This window comes from Rutilus rutilus (genome assembly GCF_951802725.1).
Source record: "Rutilus rutilus genome assembly, chromosome: 4".
Lineage (NCBI taxonomy): Eukaryota > Metazoa > Chordata > Actinopteri > Cypriniformes > Leuciscidae > Rutilus > Rutilus rutilus.
Window position 1 is genome coordinate 19,611,179 of NC_140212.1, and position 20,530 is coordinate 19,631,708.

A 20,530-nucleotide genomic window follows, 5' to 3' on the forward strand; every position below is an offset into this window, starting at 1 on the left:
GTAAATGCTAGTGCAAAACTGGGTGGGTGTTGCCAATGCATTATAATGTGGTTGCTAAGGTGATCTCAGTGGTTGTAGCTTGTTGCTATTTGGTTGTTTGGGTGTTACTGTTGTTTTCTTGGGAAACAAAAAAAAGTATTATACTTCATCATATTACAAGTTCATTTTATAAACTTAAGTCCAAGTATATTTTCCAAGTATACACATAAGTATACTAAAGTCAATGTATAGCCTCAAAATTAATTAAAAAAAAATCACATTTATGTTTTGTATTGAATTTCTAACATTAAATACTATAATGTAATACTTTTTTTTGTTGTAATTTTTAGACAGTTTTTTGTAGTTAGTCCCTCAGACCATCAATTTAATGGACACAATATCACCAAAACAATAATTTAATGGGTACCCTGCTATCAAACTAATAAACCAATTGATATACCCAAATGAACACTATTTATGTACTATAAATACAAATGGGGGAAAAATAAGATTGCCTGGGGCACTTGAGGGGCATTCAGTGTTTTTGAAACATGAAACCATATTGCATTTCGCTCAAACAAACACAATTCAAACTTTAAATTGATAAAACCTCAACTGTACAAACTTGGATCTAATGTTGTGTTTATGCATTTTAAAATGATGCATTTCTTCCTCTGCTGTCAGAAACATGACTTTCATCTTTTCATAGCCCTTGGGCAGCGAATGAGTAAAGAGTCCTTTGAAATATATATAATTTTATTCTGAATCAGATTACAGCGCTCTTGATCAATTCAAGCATGTCTTTACGTTTTAAACAGAATCATCCTGTCGAACGTTAATGTTTATTTCTTTCAAGCATACCTTGGGTATCCTTTTAAATTTTAACATTTACTTTGGATTGTTAAATAACAGCCAGGTGTGTTTTTCGAGGTCATTGATTTTTAATACTTGCTTAAGTTCCATTTACACAGCTTTTAATTCACTGAGCCTATTGACCAAATCCATGCTTTATGTCACCTCTATTCAAAAAGTCATTATCCGTGTCAACAGCAGTAAGTCTGGCTCTAGTAATCTGCTGCCTTTTGAGTCCTATAGTCCATAACCTATTAACAATCCAGTGTCAAGTCACACTTGTTAATAAAAACACAATTAGTTGGATCATTAACAATAGTAATTAATTAGCAGACACACTTTCATCCCCCACGCCACTTGGTAGCCACTGTGCTATATTTATTGTAATAATCATGCTGAATTATGTATCATTATGCTTTTTCTTTGTACCCATAACCTTATAATGTACCAACATGAAAGGGACTGTAGGGAAGGGTCCTCTGTAGAGGAAGGTTATTTCCCAAGCTAAAAACTCATCATTTAAATGTTGGATTTTGAAATGTGGTTGTTATAAACCCAGGTGGCTGGTGCAAGATGTCATGTTTATTTACTTTCCCATTCTTATCAATAGTTGCTCAGTTGGCATAGCAAGTATGTGATTTGAGTCAATCACCTGAGTTGCAAATGTCATGTGACTAATTCCGTATAGAAAGATTATGTTCCAACAACTCTGATTGGCTTTTTGTACACCAACAAATACAAAGATTATTCATTTTGTGACACCAACTGTCAAAAATGGTGGAGAAAGCGGGATGGTCTCTGGCTTTTGTTGGATCCAGAGTCAGCAACTTGCACAGAGTGAGTGGCAGCATGAAACAAAATCACTAGCATAGCATTTTGCAGTGCCATTTCTGACATAGTTGGTCCGGAGTTCATCCTGCAGCAAGATAATGACCCAAAACATACCTCCAGGCTATGTCAGAACTACATCAGAAGACATGAAGGCCTCAAATCATAGAATGGACAGTAGAGTCTTCAGACTTAAACCCCATGGAGCTGGATGAACTGGATAGAAGGGTAAAAGCAAAGCAACTTACAAAAATGCTCTGCTTTGAGATACATTTCAATATAGTTGTTCCAAATATATCTCCCTTTGGGATAATAAGGTAACACTTAATTTTACAGTGTGCTTGTTACACGTAACATGTAGTTACTATAGTAATAACTATAAATTATGCATAATTACATGTGGTTAACCCTAAACCAAAACCTAATCCTAACCCTAATCCTATAATATTGTATGTACATGTAGTTGATTACTCAGTACTTATGTAATTACACTGTAAAACAGACACCTTAATATATAAAGGGTTACACTTTATTTTAAAGTGTCTTTATTACACTGTAATTATACATTTAAGTACTGAGTAATATTAAGTAAGTTTTTAAGTGCTGAGTAAATATTAACTACACTACATGTAATTACTATAGGGTTATGATTAGGGTTTGGTTTGGTTTAGGGTTAGTTGCATGTAATTAAGCATAATTTATAGTAATTACTATAGTAACTACAATGTGTAACAATGGCTGTAAAATAAAGTGTTAGCTAAAACGGCACTTAATATCAGAATAGTTTCTGGCGTCTAGTCTAGTAGGTAGATGGTTCCTTTCCCTGAAGACCTCCTGCTGCTATCTCCTTGAGTTGACATTAAATCCAGTAGTACTTCTCCAACAGGGACACGAATGAATCACTCTGAATCACTCTTCAAGTAATTGCAGAGAAGAGTTAAAGGGTTGAAATAGAGGTTGAAGGAGGAAGAGAGATGATCTGTCTTAGCAAATGGGATTTCTGCCCCCTACATGTCTAAAGTCCGTGAGCTAAAATAACAGCATAACTTTTATTAACTTAGCCATATGACATCCTGAGTAATACTACGTACCCTCTTTGTGCCAAATCCTCTTTTATCTGCTCTGACGGACTAGAGGACCAGCTGCACTAAAGGGGAAAAAAGGAGGCAGAGGCTTTGGTGTGGATGAGGTGGACATGTTGTTTATGATGGCACACTCATATCTTGAGATTAAAGCAGGAAGCAGTCTGAGTGGGCACACAATGACACACAATGATGGTGTGAGCAATCAAAATATTGATTTTGAAGATGTTAAATGACAGTTTTGAGAATATTGCTGAGATGTCAAATGAGAGCCAGATGTTGGATGTACTGGGGAAATGAGCTCTGGCGATGATGGTAAAAAGCATCTACTCAAATTTAACCCATCCAAGTTCCAAAATGTAATGACATAATATGCTTTATATTACTCTCTTGTAATTGCTATTAAAAATCAAGAGAGTTTTACACAGTTGAAGTGGGTAGTGATCCAGCCGTGTTAGATACACTGTAAAAAATTTGTAACACTCCCAAATCAAAAATTTCAATTGACCGATAACATCAAAAATTTTCAATTGGCCCAAGTGAAATTCTGTAAATTCTAAAATTAAATGTACAGATTTTCACTTGGGCCAATTGAAAAATTTAGATGTTATCGGTCAATTGAAATTTTTGATTTGGGAGTGTTACAAATTTTTTACAGTGTATAGATCCGGGTAACTAAAGACCCACATATGTAATAATGATTGGTGAAACATTCATGCATTGAGGGGTTAAAAGTAAATTTTTGAGATATGACTGTGAAATGGGAGAAGGACATGACGCAAGCCATAATCGAACACAAATCTTCAGCATAAGCACCAGGGCACAGATTTAGGCATGATAACGGCCAAGCCAAGCCACCAGCCCTTTTTTCTTTCTTTCTTTCTTACTTTTTTTTAAAGAAACTTTTCTAGAATGATCTCAGACACCATCATTATGCAATCAATGATCAAAATAATAATTGTAGAGTGAAAACAGTTCAGCAAATATCCATATTCACCCACCGTCGAAACTGTAAACTCCTGGCTGCATAATGACATTGCAAAGAAAATATTTCAAAACTGGCAAAGAATGATGTTATAGACAGTTCATAGACAAGTTTAAATAGTAATGCATATCAGTCAGGTTTCCAAAAAAAAAGAAAAAAAAGAAACACATCCAAAAAATCACCATTTTGCTATTGTGTTTTATAGACCCTCTCCACTGTTATTTCGCTGCATTATTGCAATTGTGTTTGCTCATTAAACTTTATTGTTGCCCATGATGTTTTATTGTAAAGATTCTCTTGTGTGCAAAATTCAGGAAAATGACTCAAACAGACAGCAGTTAGCTCAGCAGATGGTGTTTAATGTTCTGGTAAACTTGTCACGACAACTGGGGAATCACAATCTCAGACCCCTTTCTTTTGTGATAATGCAAATTTAACACTATTATCTATATTTCAGGATCAACGTTACAGGAGAATGTCTTAATTTTAAAGATGAACTCCACTGTTTAAAACCATGTATGTTCATTCACATGAGAAAACGAGAGGACAGTCAAATTTGACAGTGTGAAGACTGATGCACTACTATCCTTGTGTGGAAAGCTGTTCTAGGTCAGCTTCAAGTCTATTTGTGTCGCAGTACACCACTAATATGGTCTGCAATCAGATGATTACATTGTGTTTAATGTTCTACTTTGGAATATGACAATTTTGTATTGAATACTTACAATTATTTTAAAATTAACTAGAGCCTCTGATCATGTGTATCAGCTACATGTAACTTAGAGACAAAGTGACACAAAATATATGACATTTATGATTGTTGCAAAGCCCTACCCTAAACCGAACCTATAGTGTCAAAGAGAGCAAACATGAGATCCAGTATCCATGCCATTTTAGCTTGCTTCTACAAGTCTTTTATCACTTTTATCACGCTTACAAATCATGCACTATGATAAAAAAGTATTTTAAGGACAGAACATAGTATTGTGAAAGGAACAAATAAGCAAAAATAAGTCTTTAATAATCAATAATTTGCCTATGCCACCATAATTTGTGTGAAATGGAGTAAGAGTCTGTGTTTTTCTGCCACTAGTGTTTAATCAAGCCGGAAATTGTAGTTAATTGTATATATAGGTATGTTTTTGGAGTCGATGTTGATTCAAACGATTTGTAGACCCACTTTAATTAGCATAACTAGCAGCTAAAGTATGATTTTTAATGCAAATGTGGTAGACTTTCCCCTACGCACCTGACTTAGGTTTACCTGGGACGTCTCTTAATCTCGTCCCCAATGAACACTATATATCACTTGGGAAATAAGGTGCTCCACTAACTTGCTGCGCAGCAAAAAAAACCCAGACAAACTCCAGCAAATGCCATTGAATATGCTTTAATCGACCAGGAGTTCTCATAACAATCACAGAGAATCTCACCAGCAAAGAAGAATACAGCATTTTATATAGGATAGAGACAGGGACGGACTGGGGCTAAAAAACAGCCCTGGACTTTCTCCCAAATAGGCCCATCATCCGGCCATTCGCCTCTAGCCGTGTGCGACAGACACTAGCCAGGATGTCCTGATACTATATGCCACAATACTGTAGCCTATCAGACAAGGTATTCACAGCAAGTAACATCTCAAAACCAATGATGATAATTGGGGTTGTGTTTATTAATGAAGCCTCAGCCTTCAAATAAAAACAAAAAATGTACAATGCCATAAAATACAAATAATGAAATGTTACTGGCTACAGAAACCCCAAATTACACAAACTTGTAATTATAAAACATATAGTTACTATATACCAGGGGTCTCCAACCTTTTTGTGTGCGAGGGCTACCTCAAGGGATAAAATAATCTAGAAGGAATTTTTATTTGTTATACTCCAATATTTATTATACATAACATGGTGAAGCTTTTTTACTTTTCACCATCATATGGGAAATAATAAAATATCTTGATATTCTGGTTCAGACTTAAAAGCGTTTAAAAAAATTATGAAAAATTATGATAATTTATAGATTTTTTTGTTGATTTTCTATAAACCTATTGTACGTGTTATCAAAAACAGTAGCCCAAACATTTAGTATAAATATAAATGAAAAAATAAATAAATAAATAAACTGCCATAACTTCTAAACAAAAACATTACTGCATTACATTTAATACATTTATACATGACTATATTAATATAACAGCATTTTTAATATGAATACAGGCACATTTCTGCCAAAAAAGTTTGTTTTACTAAAGTTAATTCATAAGTTGTGGTGTGAAATGGTTTGTTCTTGGAACAATGTTTCCCCTGTTTTTTTTTTTTTTTGTCAATATGTTGAGAATATCAGCGCTGTTTCATCTGGCTTTTTACAAGCTTAAATCACATAGTCATCTGTGGGTTTATAATAGAGAGAGAATTCTGCGCTGAATTGAAATGCTTCTCAGTGGATCGCGCAGCTCTGTGTAATAATGTTCGCGTGATCGAGATCAGCCCGCACAGCTGTTTTGTCCGTGATCGCTGTTTTTTAGGCCGAGCTAATAATGCGCTGCTCAGATCAAACAAGTTTTGTTCCGCTTTTTAAGCGTGTGCCATTTGATGTTTCTCATACGAAACGCGAATGACAGCGTATAATCAAAGAGAGTTGGGTAATTTTGGCAAAAGTTCAAATTGAAACGTTTAGTTGAAAAGGTCGCAAAATTATACCATTTATTCGAAGTCTGGAACCCCGACGACAAGTTGGGGCTAGCGGGCAACTCACAGGCACCACGCTGGAGACCACTGCTATTCAAATATGATGTAAGCAAATTTAAAAGTGCAGCCTTACAAAACTAACTTTCTGTCAGTGGCAATAGGCCGACTCTTCTTCCTCAGTTGTTGTTTTTTACACGTAGCATAAGTGATTGTATTAGTGCCCCTGCTGTTGGCTTTTCATATTGCTTTATTAGACTTTTTTTTTTTTCTGCCGACGGCCCTTGGTTGGACGGCCGTTCTGGACTTTTCCAGAACGCACAGATTGTCAATCCGTCCCTGGATAGAGATGCATAGCACAGTCAAAACAATTACTCATGATCATTACATCATTTTCCTCTAATATGATTGGCTCAATTTGTGGAAAACAGCATCCACCTACTCTGTTACTGGCAAGGGACATTTAGATATCAAAATCAACAGAATCATGAAAATCATGGGGTTATTACTCATTATGTAATGAGGATATTATATTTGGATTACTGTCTTACATTTTTCACCTATTTCGACACACCAACCTTGATAAACAGTGTTGGTACATTTTGTTCTCAAGTGTTAAATGTTAGGCCTGCGAGGAAAAAGAAACGTTAGTTATGGTTAGTTCCATCACACTAACTTTCAGCACCTCAACAATATATCATACAGTTTCCATCGCACAATTTCCTTATTGGGGATTGAGGTATTGGCAAAAGGTCTGGTAGTTCAGTCCCTCGCTGCTTCTGTATTGACCCACTTTCATTCTACTTTATAATGAACAAGAGTTAGTTTGGGGAAAAGCCTTTAGCGTGACCATTTTCCTATCTCTTTTCTTACAGAAACCAGACCGTTCTACACCAGTTCTGCTGTCCTGCTCCGGAAGCCCCTGAGTCTGAGTCTCAGGCCTGTGTACCCAGGTAGGTTGGTTGGTTGGTTGGTGCTTGCCACAGTAAAGACTGTGTTTCTGATGGTGCTAGGCAACACAGCTGCCCTAGTTATACCCGTCCTGAAGTGGTTTTGAGTCTTTTCATGCCTTGTCTCCCTACAGTAAATTCAGCCTCTATCATCACAGTTGACTGTGACCATGGCAAAGCAAACACTGATATGATTTCCCTCTAAATCAGGCCAAAAGAAAAACATGTGTATCTTATGTATAACTGCCATGTTTGTCGGGAGGCATAAGTTCCGCTCAGTTGGCTTAGCTAGAGACTAAAAAAAGAAAAAAAACCTCGGTCAGAGTAATTTCCTATTCTGTTGGCATTTCTGTGTTTACACAAGTATCGTGATAAGTATCTTGCTTTGTGATTATTGCTCAAATCAATCATCTGGAGATCCCCATCTCTGGCCTCCTCAGGCACTTAAAGTGTTTTAGGCAACAAAACTAAGAACAACAAACATAATATGATATTCAGGACAAAAACAAGTATAGACACAAGTGTTGGTGCTGTCTAGTATGTACCATTATTTATCAATGATTCAACATTGATCATCTACCACAGGTTTAGACCATTGTCAGATTAATCAACATTATTTACTTAGGCCATTTATAAAACATTATAACCCCCAAAATTCCTATTGTTGTGCAGCTTTGCAAATTGGCGGGAAGGCATCAATAGTCATTAAGAAAAGCACTCCACAAACTGTAGATCCTGGGTGTTTGGAAAGGGAAGGGTCAAAGAAGAGATGAGCACAGCAACTAAAGCAAACTGGTATTGATGATGGCCCTTCTCTCCTGTAGTACTGGCCATTGTTAGTTTGGTTGGAACACTGCAGTCACCGACCGGGATGACTCTAAATCACACTGTAAACGCCACAGAGGGCACAAGTTATTGAATTAGACCCAGAAAGATTGCCAGAGTGGAGGATAGAAGAAAAATGCAATTGCACATCCCCCTTAGGTTTGTCTTGACAGTGTGCACTGCAGAGGTAGAAATAACATGGCATTTATCCATTGGAATGTGTTTGTACCAGTTTAAAATCCTCTGCCACTCAAGATTCAATAATTCCAACTGCACAAATGATTAGCTTGAGGATCTATTTCTACCTGATCTGAAACTTAGAAATTCATTTTGTTGTCAGAACTGAATTGCTTCATATTCAATTATAAAATAATGAACTTATAATAATATGGTTAAGCTTAGGAACAGGTTTGGTGGGATGGTTAGATTTATGGGTGGATTAAGATGTAAGGAAATGATCAACAGTGTAATTATAGATTTAATCATAGAAATGAATTATAGCTGTAATTACATGGAGGTATTTTTGCAAAAAATATATAAGTACAATGTAAAAACATGTATGTGCACAACAAGTGCATTGCAAATGATTGATTTAAATGTTTATACATAGTAGTGAAAGACACCTAATATAAAGAGGGACCGAAATTCCAATGTGATAGTATATTGGCCGTTTTGAATAATAATAAAATGTAGCTAGACCCGATTAATGAATGTTTATACTCTATTTAAAAAAAAAAAAAGATTGTTCCTGCAATAAGAATGCTGAATGTCCAATAACACAGAATTCAAGGAGCTCTCAGGTACAGAGAAGCAAACCACTTCAGACAGGGCACCGACGGCAGTTTTTGAGTTGCTGGTTGTTTGCTTTGAGAGAAAATTAGTTCTTGTTTTCTGTCGTCTGTCACTTTTGACTGTTTGTCAATGAGTCAGTGTTCATGTTTCTCTCCTCATCACACCGCTGCATTGACAAGCACCAAATCATCCATGTCATGTCTTGCTTACTCATAGTTCACCAATTCACCATATGTGTTATAATGTTGTTATTACAATGTAATAACAGCACTAGTGTAAGATATAAAAAAAGAACAACTCAGAACTGCTTAAGAATTCTCTCCCAAGGCTCATTCTGATACAGCTTGTTAAACCTCAAGGGTGATATAGATAGATAGATAGATAGATAGATAGATAGATAGATAGATAGATAGATAGATAGATAGATAGATAGATATTTGATCAACTACAGGAAAACTACAGTCAGACATTTTGGTCTTGGATTAGGGATTTTAAAATGATATTGCAATAACAGCAAATTGACATAAAACATCTTTGATTTCCATTGAAGTCATTTTACACATCATAATATCATGTTTCATCATTCATAGTCAGCTTTGAGGGGAAACCAGCAGTGGTGTTGCTGCATGTTAATGGCGTAGATTAGCGGCTCCTTGTTGTGTTTGTGTGTCTGCTTTTTATACACACCCTTGAAATAGTCATTTGCTACACAATTTTAGTAAATAATCACCAATAAATAGGGCTGAACAATAATGGTTAAACTGATAATCACTGATATGTTGCTAAAAAAAACTATAGGTGTGCCTGCAGGTGGCACATGGACTTCATTTAACCAACTCTGATAGCTCCATCACAGGGGAAATCAATACAATTAGTTTTTTGTTTTTTATTGATTACAATTGTATTGATAAGAGTAAATTGAACACTTCTTACAATTAATAGGACTTCTGGTAATGCATGGTTTAAGTGAGTGCTTTGTAATTTTTCTTCACATTAGATATTTTATGAGAAGCAATTCAGTTGCAAATGAGACAAACCAGAGATTCGTACGCAATTTCGTACAGACAGACTGCAAAGAACGATACTTTTTCTAAGCCATTTCTGTATTTGAAAACACTGAAACTTTCAACTTCTTTACATTCTAAAAACTAGTAAAACCTTAAAGCCGCTTTTCCACCATTGTGGCGAACAGTTCTAAGAATGTTAATGAACGGTTAAAGTTTCCACTTCACTTGAGCCTGGTACGGCACGGCACGGCACGATTACAAACCGTTCTCTGCAGATAGAATGTGTGCAGTGATGTCGCCACTCATGATTGGTCGCTTGTCTGTTGCTTGGACAGCAGTTTCTTTGTAGCTGACTAATTGACCGACGTTATCTGATCATCCTCCATAAGTCTGTCGCTATTTATATATCATATCATCAGTAAACCGTTACGTTACCGAAGCAACGACTGACACATTTGTATAACATTCCAAAGAGTGGCCGTTATCAGTCCCACAGTGGAAAATGAAACAAATAGGCACGGAATGGAACGGTTAAGCAAAGAGAACGGTTTGGTCCGACGGTGGAAAAGTGGCTTAAAAAACTTCTCTCAAAAGCTAAAACGTGAAAAATGCCTAATATTAATTCCAAATTATGTTAATTATTTTACTCTGTATTGTGACACAGAGCACTGTAAAAAGTGAACAGTTGGATCAACTTAAAAAAATTACTTCAATTGGTAACACCTAAAGAAATTAAGTTTTCTCAACTTAAATTATCACGTTTTCACGATAAAACGTGATAATTTAAATTGAGAAAACTTAATTTCTTTAGGTGTTACCAATTGAAGTAATTTTTTTAAGTTGATCCAACTGTTCACTTTTTACAGTGAGGTTGCACGGACCTCATCAACCATGATCGCAGACAATATGGTCAAGGATCATGTTTAGATTTATTACTGTTTCCACTCGCAGATTTAGCAGCAAATCGCACACACAGCCTTGTGAAAGAACACAGACTGGACGTATGACACTTTCATTCAAGCAGAATGTCACAGTGAACATCACTAAACTCCAACATACATGTTTGTCGTGTTGTCAGATCTTTTATTCTTTTATTGCAGAGCAAAGAGAGCGAGTGCGCATGGTTGCCCTATTGAAAAGATTAAGTAAACACTGGGCAGAAAATGTATCCTTTTAAGAGAAAATCTCTGTTTGGGGGATTTATTCTCTTGACATCGGGCTAGCCCAATGAGGAACGAAAGTGCAGGCTTGTTAGCAATGCAAGATAACGGAAATGTATATAAAAAAAGAGACTGTCTGCAGCTTTTCCCTTTGGCTTGGGATTGCTGGAAGAGATATTGTTAGTTTAATATCTGCCAGGACCAGGAAGAAAGGAATCGCTGAGAGAAAAATTGCTTCAAGAAAACGCAACATGACAAGCAGCAGCTGCGGCCCTCCTAAAAACACACAGCACAGCCATTACGGCATTCGAGGGGACAGGAGTTGTAGTCTTTTATTTTAGAGTTACTAGTGGCTTTTGTCTTTTAAGACAACAAATCACACACGGGTTGCTGATAAAATGTATACTCTGAATGCACAGTAGTTTGGATAAAAGTGTCTACCAAATCCATAAATGTAAACGCAAAAACTCACATAATTGAGTTTTGGAAAAAGAATCTTCAAATTCGGAAATATTTTTAAACATGGTAAAATTTGTATACCATACAACAGTGTTCTCTTATCAGTAGCTAAATGCATCATAAAATAAGCCAAGAACGTGCAGTGAGGATCCCAGCTATGATGAAAGCATTAAACTTCTGGGCAATGTACACTAAAAAACAACCAATAAACCTCAAAACACCATAATTCAAGTTTAAATTTAACCAACAACAGCATTTCACTAAATATTTTGCAACAAAAAGAAAAAGAAAATTATGCACAGGGACATCTGTACTGAGACTTTGTGCTAGAATACACTTTATGGATAGGACTCAAACTACCTACGGTTATTAGGTATTCATGAGATCATGTTTAAAATTTAAAATGTATTGCTTTTCAGCTTGTAAATTAGGTACACTTTCTTTATTGAACTCCATTACTGTTGAGAAGCATGACAATATTCATATTCTTGACTTTCTCAATTGAATACCACTTCCTCTCGGCACTTAGGCACGCTTTAATGAGATGTAGTATGCTAATTAGTTTGCACATTCTAGCATAATGATCCAAGTAACTGAACAGATAATCAGTCATTCAACTCTCATTAACGTCACTGAATATTAAGAACAGGTGACAAAAACAATACAATAAGACTATTGAATATAGTCATTGATTAAAAAAATTAAATGCAATCTATTACAATATATACAAATACCTAAGTTATTTGAGGGTGACAAACTACATCATTCACAATGCAAAAAAAAAAGTAGGAAGACGATTCTAAAGATCTTGTTTATCGCTCCATCTGATTGGTTGATCTCTATTTAGTAGTGTGTATAGTCTTATATTTAAAAAACCACACATTTCAACAGATCTTTTCCTATGCAGGTGTACCTCCGTTTTAGTAGTGTTAATGGCAGAAGATACTCATTAGATTCAGTGATTCATATCATCAAATGCTCCAGGTTTTAGCACAGACTAATCCCAACACATTTGTTCCTGCTGTCTATGACAGTTGGTTCACTTAATGTGCTGGGTTTGCAGAGTGTTGTTAATTAATGACAATTAATTAGTATAACCATGCTGGGTGCTTAATTTTTGCTATTTTGGTTACAAAAGTCATGTGTTTGTAACACAGATCTTTAACCCCTATACTTAGTGCGCCTTCACAAAATTTTACCAGGAATAAGTGTTTTGAAATCACAATGAAATGGTTTGACAAGTGCTGTTTTCTTTACTGTGTTGACATACCTCCTGTTGAAACAGTTAAGGAGGTACATACTGAAGTAGGAAATTAGCATATACAATAGATAAGTGGTTCTTAATTGGTGGGTCGTGACTAAGGTCCTGTTTGCACTTGGTATTAAGATGCGTTTTGGACGTTTGGATCACAAGTAGACGAGGGAGACACATTCCCGTTTTCACATGGTGTTTTAACCAGTTGTCTCTTTTGTCCACTGTCAACCACTTCTCTCCTGATTTCTTCGAGGGGAGGGTCTATGGGCGGGTTAAATGTATGGGCTTTTTCAGACCTTCGATCTAATGGATGAAAATAAGCTCTCACAATTTACATATGAACACGACCGGAGACGACAGAAAAACATACAGAGAGCATAAGCTTTCATTTCTGCTCTGACAGCCGCAAGAGTGAGTGTTAGAAATCAGGAATGGTGAGAGAACATTGTGCTTGGGAAGTTTTTCATCTTCAAACCAAACTTGGGTCTTCAGCCGACAAAGTTTAAATCCCGTCTGGCTAGCGCTTCCCATAATGTTTACACATCAGGTCAGTAGGCGGAGAGTAAGCGGTCTTTTGTGGCTGTTCAAATGCATTTGACCACATGAGCGTTTACACTACAAAAGCAATCCGGTCGAATGTGTTTTCGACTACCTCTGGAAGTGCTCGAAAGTGGACAAGCTCAAAAACGCTTTAGACCCTGTTTACACCTGTATTTAGCGCCGTGATCTGATCGACCAAAACACATTTTAAAGGGATAGTTCACCCAAAAATGAAAATGCTGTCCTCATTTACTCACCCTCATGTTGTTCCAAACCTGTATGACTTTCTTTCTTCTGCTGAACTCAAAAGAAGATATTTTGAAGAAAGTCGGTAACCAAACGACTGATGGACCCCATTGACTTCCATAGTAGGAAAAAAACATACTATGAAAGTCAATGGGGACCAGCAACTGTTTAATTACCAACCTTTTTTAAAATATCTTCTTTTGTGTTCAGCAGAAGAAAGGAAATCATACAGGTTTGGAACAACATGAGGGTGAGTAAATGATGACAGCATTTTCATTTTTGGGTGAACTATCCCTTTAATACCAGGTGTAAACAGGGCCTACTGTATGTTTGGGAACTGTGAACAAATATGACACATTAATCTTTTTAGCTGGTGAAAAACAAAACAAACAAAAAAACACACCACTATCATAGTATACGATTCCTAAACAAATAACTCTCAAAAGCTGGTTAAATGAATAAATTAATGAAATGCGTTACCACTTTTTTTCTAAATATTCAGATAGGGCCAGTTCATATATTGTATTTATGCCACCAGTAAAATAATTAAGATTTAAGTTATTTGTTGTTAATTGTTACTATTAAGGAGTCGTTAAGAGAATTGAGAACATTCTCGAGAATAAAATTCGTCGTAACTGCTATTTTCTTCTTATTTTCTAACTGAAGAATATTTTGTATTCGCAAACACAAATCTTAACGTTTTTCTTAAGATTGTTCTAAAAGCAAAACTTTAGAAGAAGAAACTGAATTCCTGAATGTTCTTAAAAACCGTCATGCAATCAGAAAACATCAAATCCTGTCATTTTCATCTTAAGAAAAAAATATGGGTTACACTTTATTTTAAGGTGCCATTGTTACGGTGTAATTATATATTCAAGTACTTAGTAATATCAATGAACATCATGTACTTACTAAAGGGTCTAGGTAGGATTAGGATTTGTTTGAGGGTTAGTTGCATGTAATTATGCATACCATTTTGTTATTACTATGGTAATTACATGTAACATATATAACAAGGACACTGCAAAATAAAGTGTTACCAAAATATGTTTTTAAGAAAATGTTTGAGAACCTAAGAATTTTTCAGTGATTGCACTTAGAATTTATCTTAAGACTTTTCTTAACTTCTTAACTTCATTAAAAAAAAAAAACGATGGAAAATGGAAAATACTAAAGTAATATGCACAATTAAATCGCAAAATGAACAATTTTCCCATTTGGCTTATATCATGTATATAATTGTGCATGTTTTTAAACCAATGGGCCAATTCAGTCCATAGTAATAATGCATTTATACAGACATCCAACCGTACAGTCTCCAATGCATTCTTAACGAGACCATCTAGAAGTAAAACAGTTGTCTTTCGTAATGATACGGTCAGGTGTTAGACAGAAACAGAGCAATTACACAGAGGTAAAGGTCATCGTTCAGGTGCTGTGAAATGCCCACTCAAGCCACAGAGGTTAACGAGCACACAAATGCACTAGTAATTAGAACCCCACGTGCTAATTTTTCTTAATCACTGTTTTTATAAACTTTAATTTCTATGTCTGACCTTCTTTCCTTTGGCACATAGTCTCAAAATGATTTCACGTGTTGCCGCTACCTGTGACCTTGCTGGCTTGTCTTGCTGTTGTCATGGGAACAGAGGACACAGCAGGAGGATGTGCAGACATGCCCGCTTTCACAGGCAGGCTTTAAAAAGAAAAGACAATCTCAGGTGCGTGTGTGTGTGTGGCTGAATGTGTTTAGAAAGTGAGAAAAAGACTTCCTGAGTCATGCTTTGAAATGTGAAAACATCTGCCCACCTTTTCCTGGTTCAAGAGTCACGACAACCTCTTCATAAATGATTTGCCTTTCCACCTCGATCTCTTGTGTATTGAAAAAACATATATATGTGCACAAAGATTCATAGAAATATATACAGTACAGAATGATTTGTTTAACCCTTAAACACATACCTCAGGTCTTTAGTAACCCGTGACTTCATTCACTACCCTCCTCCTCGTTCATATTTTTAAAGTTAGACATCAGCCTTCTTAGTATTCTTCTGTCAATTCATTATAAACAATTTAACAAGAAAAAAATGATGACCCGAGGTGTGTAATGGTGAAAGTATTTTTTTTCTGCACAACAATAATTGAATCTTTGATGTCTGAATAAGTGAAATTCACCTTTATTCCACAAGGTGTCAATGTCTGATACACAATGATGAAGTGAGGTTTCACTCATAGTTATCGCAAGCAGAAAACAAAAGAATAGGAAGAATCATCAGCAAAACTTGAAATGGCTCAGAGATTTACTGCAGAACAAGTACTGAACGCAATCAAATAGTGTCACTGTCACTTAAGCCTCTGGGGTCTGAGCTGTTTTCTGGGCCTGGAGGTGTTCTGACATGCTCTGACATTTGTGCTTATTTCTGTTACTTGTGACATTTTCATGGCTAAAGTCTGATTACACTGTATTCAGCACAAACTCTGCCACAATAATATATCAGCAGCATGTATGTAAAAGTTTGTAGTTTTGAGATAATGACATTTATGCGTGGTTTGTGAAAATACAAAAAAAAATTGTCACTGAAATAAGGTCATGAAACCCATACTGATTATTTATTCACAAGACTTTTGAAAATTGTATCACGTAGCCTAGAATATTTGCTCCAAAACTATGTGAAAATCACCCTGACTGCTCATTCAGAGAAGACAATATATTGATTTAAAATTTCTAAGACGTGTTTTGTGTGAAAAAGCAATATGCGAAGGGACGGATCATCTCATTAATATGTAAGCTTCCCACACCTGAGAAAGACAAAGACACTCCCTAATAGGGGTGTAAGAAAAAATCGATACACATGAGTATCGCGATATTTTATTTTGCAATACTGTATCGATTTTCAAAAACGCAATATCGATTTTTTTTTTTTTTTTTTACGTCCAAAAATATTTATGGTAAGACGGTGGTTCACGTTTATGTTGTTTAAAAGGCTCGCCGAACGGTGCATGTCCACTGGCACGGAGCGAGCGGAGCAAGCGTTTTCAATTCATTCCATGGAAGTCGAGCTTCACGCTCAGCAGTGCATTTTGGGATTGACAGCCGACCGGAGAAAGCGTTGAGAGCGACTGAGAGCGTCAAAAGGTTGGGCAGTTCTCGACTTTATGCAAATATCAAGCGAAAAACGCGGTCGGTCGGCAGTTTATGATGGATTTAGTGAGTAAATCATTTTGTTTACAAATTAGACGCTTTGCAGTTGTTTATATATGTTAAAGATTTTATTTTGGATGTGCTTATTGTTATTATATTGGCTGGGTTTATAAAATTGAAAGGATCTTTGCTTGGTACATTTGGAAACAAAGCTTGTCTATTTCTAAATGTAATCGCGTGCATGATGATTATACTGTCCGTGTGTTGAAAAAAACAAACACACTCGTAACAGACACACCCCAAAGCGGAGACGTTACAGCGTTGCCAGCGGCACCGAGCGTAGTTTTGCCACTATAGTGGACGCGCACCGTGAAGCTGCGTTCACACCAAATGTGAATAGAGTGTCTGGCGCGAGTGATTTCAATGTTAAGTTAATGCAAAGACGCGTTTACGCGCGTCTGGAGGTCCTGTGGCGCGAATGAGGCGTTTAGCGCGGCAGACGTTAATTAGCCTCATTCGCGCGTCCAGTTCTTTTAAAATCTTTTATCACATAAAAACTTGATTTCAATAGGGCTATATGACGTCCAGTTCACGTTGTTGTTTTGTATTGTGATAGGGGCTATGTATTTTCTTTTATTATGGCCTACTTGAGAAATATAAAAATTTGCTCACTAAGAACCTGTGAACCACAATACCAAACTGGCAGTCTGATTTTCTGTGAACTGAATTGTTAACCTAAAGTAAACTTCTTTGACTTTTATGCACATCATGTCTTTTTTTTATATTATTTTTTCTAAAATTATAGTCCTACTTTAAAAAAATCCCAATATATCGCCTTATGCACAGTATCGAAATATATTGCAATATATTGAATCGTGACCCATGTATCGTGATACGTATCGTATCGCCAGATTCTTGCCAATACACAGCCCTACTCCCTAATGGCCCTATTAGGAGCTAACAGGCCCTGTCATTCTGAGCAACCTTGCACAAAGAATGAGGAGATTTAAAAAATAATGGCTTTTTGATTGGATTTATTTACAACACAACATAATCCAAATATACACAACAAATGACAAAAAAGCACTTATTGAAAACAATGATCCAAAGACAGAGACCTTTCTGCCATTCCTAAAAACATACCTTTCATTTCCAAGGTGTTTGATTTTCACTTTACCATGTTCATGTACAGAGACTCTGGTCAGTGGCATCTGGTCCCTGAAAAGAAAAAAAAAGTGAACATACTGATATCAAGAGAAATAGGGAATATAGTTCTAAAATGTATTGGGAATAAATTTTAGATTTTTCTGGTTCAAATTGCTTTTTAAAATTCACAGAATAAACACACACACACTCACACACACACACAAATGTTTCCAACAATATATAATATAATGAACACCAGGTTTGTTGTGCCTTGTAAGCAGTAGGCTATGCACAGTGCGTTTCAAACGCGATCGCGCTCCAAATATGATACATTCAAACGCGATCGCGCTCCAAATATGATACATTCAAAACCAGAGCTCGCTCCAAAATATGAAACATTATGGTTACCATATTATACATATCTACGTTTGAGCAGATATCCACAAACACAGTAACAGTAAACACGGGTCTAAATATTATAATATTCAGCATATATCTAGCAACAGTTCAACTGCAATGTGAAATTTATGCAACAATAACAAACTAATATGTTAGAATTTCTTACCTTACATCTTTCTTGTCTTCAAATCGCGTTCTTCTTCTTCTGAGGTAAAGCCAATGTAAGCTCACGGCACGTCTTTCAAACTCGACGAAAAGCAGAGACTTGTGAAGTTTGTTGGTGCTTTGTTTTTGAGGTAATGAGCGCGTTCGCGTTCCATGTGGAGATTTGCATGTGAATGTCTTTTGCGCTCGTAGGCGTGGTCAAATTAAAAAATAATTAGGAAGCGTTTGAGAAGCTGGACATCTTGTTGGTTTTATACAAATTACTTAAACATAGAATATTTGTTTTCAGTTTGAATCCGATCATTTAAAATCGGTACACACTTAAATGTTTATAAAGGTATATGGCTCATAAATGTGTGACAAGTATTCGCTGAGTTTGGTTTCAGTTTATAGACGTGCTCAAGAAAAAAAAGTTCACCGCGACGGAGAGGCAGAACGCACACCCTGTTTATTTTCTTTATTTTACAAAAGCACAATGTTTTGATTTGATTGTAAGTGGGCACATACAAAAGTAGAAATATCACAGATTATTTTTTTATATTTCTTTTTTCTGTATGACCATAAATGACGGAGTAATTTAAGTTTATAGTTCTACAATGTGGAGAAAATCCAGCAAAACGCGCGGGCGCGTTTGTCGACCTCAGAGGGTTAATGGTTTATCTGGTGAAGAAGCTTTCAGCGATCAAAATATTTGTTGAAAATTATAGTTTTGAGAATACGTTTGAGATCATGAATATGAGCAGATGCTGAATGTACATGGGAAATTAACTTTGATGAGGACAGTGATGAATGTATAAAACATTTGCTCAAACTGAACCCTTCCAAGCTCCAAAAGGTAACAAAATATGATTTATTTTATTCTCACATGACGCTTTTCAATGGCGCAATGGAAGATGAAGCCTCAACCCGATGTTTTGCTGACCTTTAAAGATGGTGCGGAAAGCAAAAGCTTGTATTATCATTTCATCTGTGTCCCCGTTTTTACTTACTTTTTGGCCAAAGCTTTTCCGGGTCAACTTGGGTTGTATAGTGTATAGTATAAATGCAGATAATGGATATGGGTCACTTTTAAAAGAAGATATAAGTTGGTCGTCAAAAAAAATCTGATATATTCAACAAATCGGAATTGTTCATCAAGACCTGCAATGTAAATGTGGCCTCTATGGCTATAGTTTGCATGCGTTCTGTATAGATTAATTACCATTTGGATGTAAATGTGATCCCCCTCCTCATATTAATTAGATTTCATAATGATAATTTATTTAATTATTTTGAATGGCACAGTGAAGTAACCCAGAACTCATTTCATTTTTCATATACACTTGCTAGTTCTTCTTACTTGGGTGCATTGTGAAACAGGCTCAAAGAAGGGGTGAACAATAGTGATGAAAAAGTAAAATAGGACTGTTTTGACATTAAACATTATAATTGGTCCTCAGTGGGTATGAAGTGACCTATTTAAAGCAATGTCAAAATGTTCTCTGTATTTTAACATCAATGGAGATGAAGAGTGTATGCAGATAAACAAACAATTATCATCTTGAACTTGAGAACATGCTATGTTATAATCTATCTAATGCACCCACTGACCCACTCATTGTACGGACGAATACAGTTTGGGAACTTTCGTGATTTAAAAAAATAATAATTGTGTTCCGCAGAAAAAATAAAGTCACACAGGTTTGGAACGACATGAGGGTAAGTACATTCCATGAGAACACACTTTCATGAAAATGCGTAACTATTTTTGGTTTTGGTGAATTGGTATGAATTGAATTGATGAATTGAATACTTGCGTTTTCTAATGACATGAGGTTCATAAAAGATGACACAATTTTCATTTTTGGGTGAACTATCCCTTGATTTACCCTTAAAAAAATGTCATGGATCATTATCAAATTCAAAAGTCCATAAAGACTTTGAATGTTGACCATAAAAAAAAAAAAAAAAAGATACACTCAGAAATGTTGTCTTTTGTGGTTTCTCACCATGCTGTCATATTAGTTTGGTGTGTAATTGGATGACTCCCTC

At 35.9% G+C, this 20,530-nt stretch overlaps 1 protein-coding gene across 2 annotated transcripts in view; it reads left to right on the forward strand.

The window, feature by feature from the left end:
* Positions 1–20,530, forward strand: part of iqsec3a (IQ motif and Sec7 domain ArfGEF 3a) — a 160,957-nt gene that overhangs the window by 20,512 nt on the left and 119,915 nt on the right. For both annotated transcript variants that reach the window (XM_084406416.1, XM_084406417.1), the window contains exon 2: positions 7,289–7,366. In XM_084406416.1, coding sequence (XP_084262542.1) covers positions 7,289–7,366 — 78 coding nt within the window. The remainder of the gene's footprint in view (positions 1–7,288; positions 7,367–20,530) is intronic.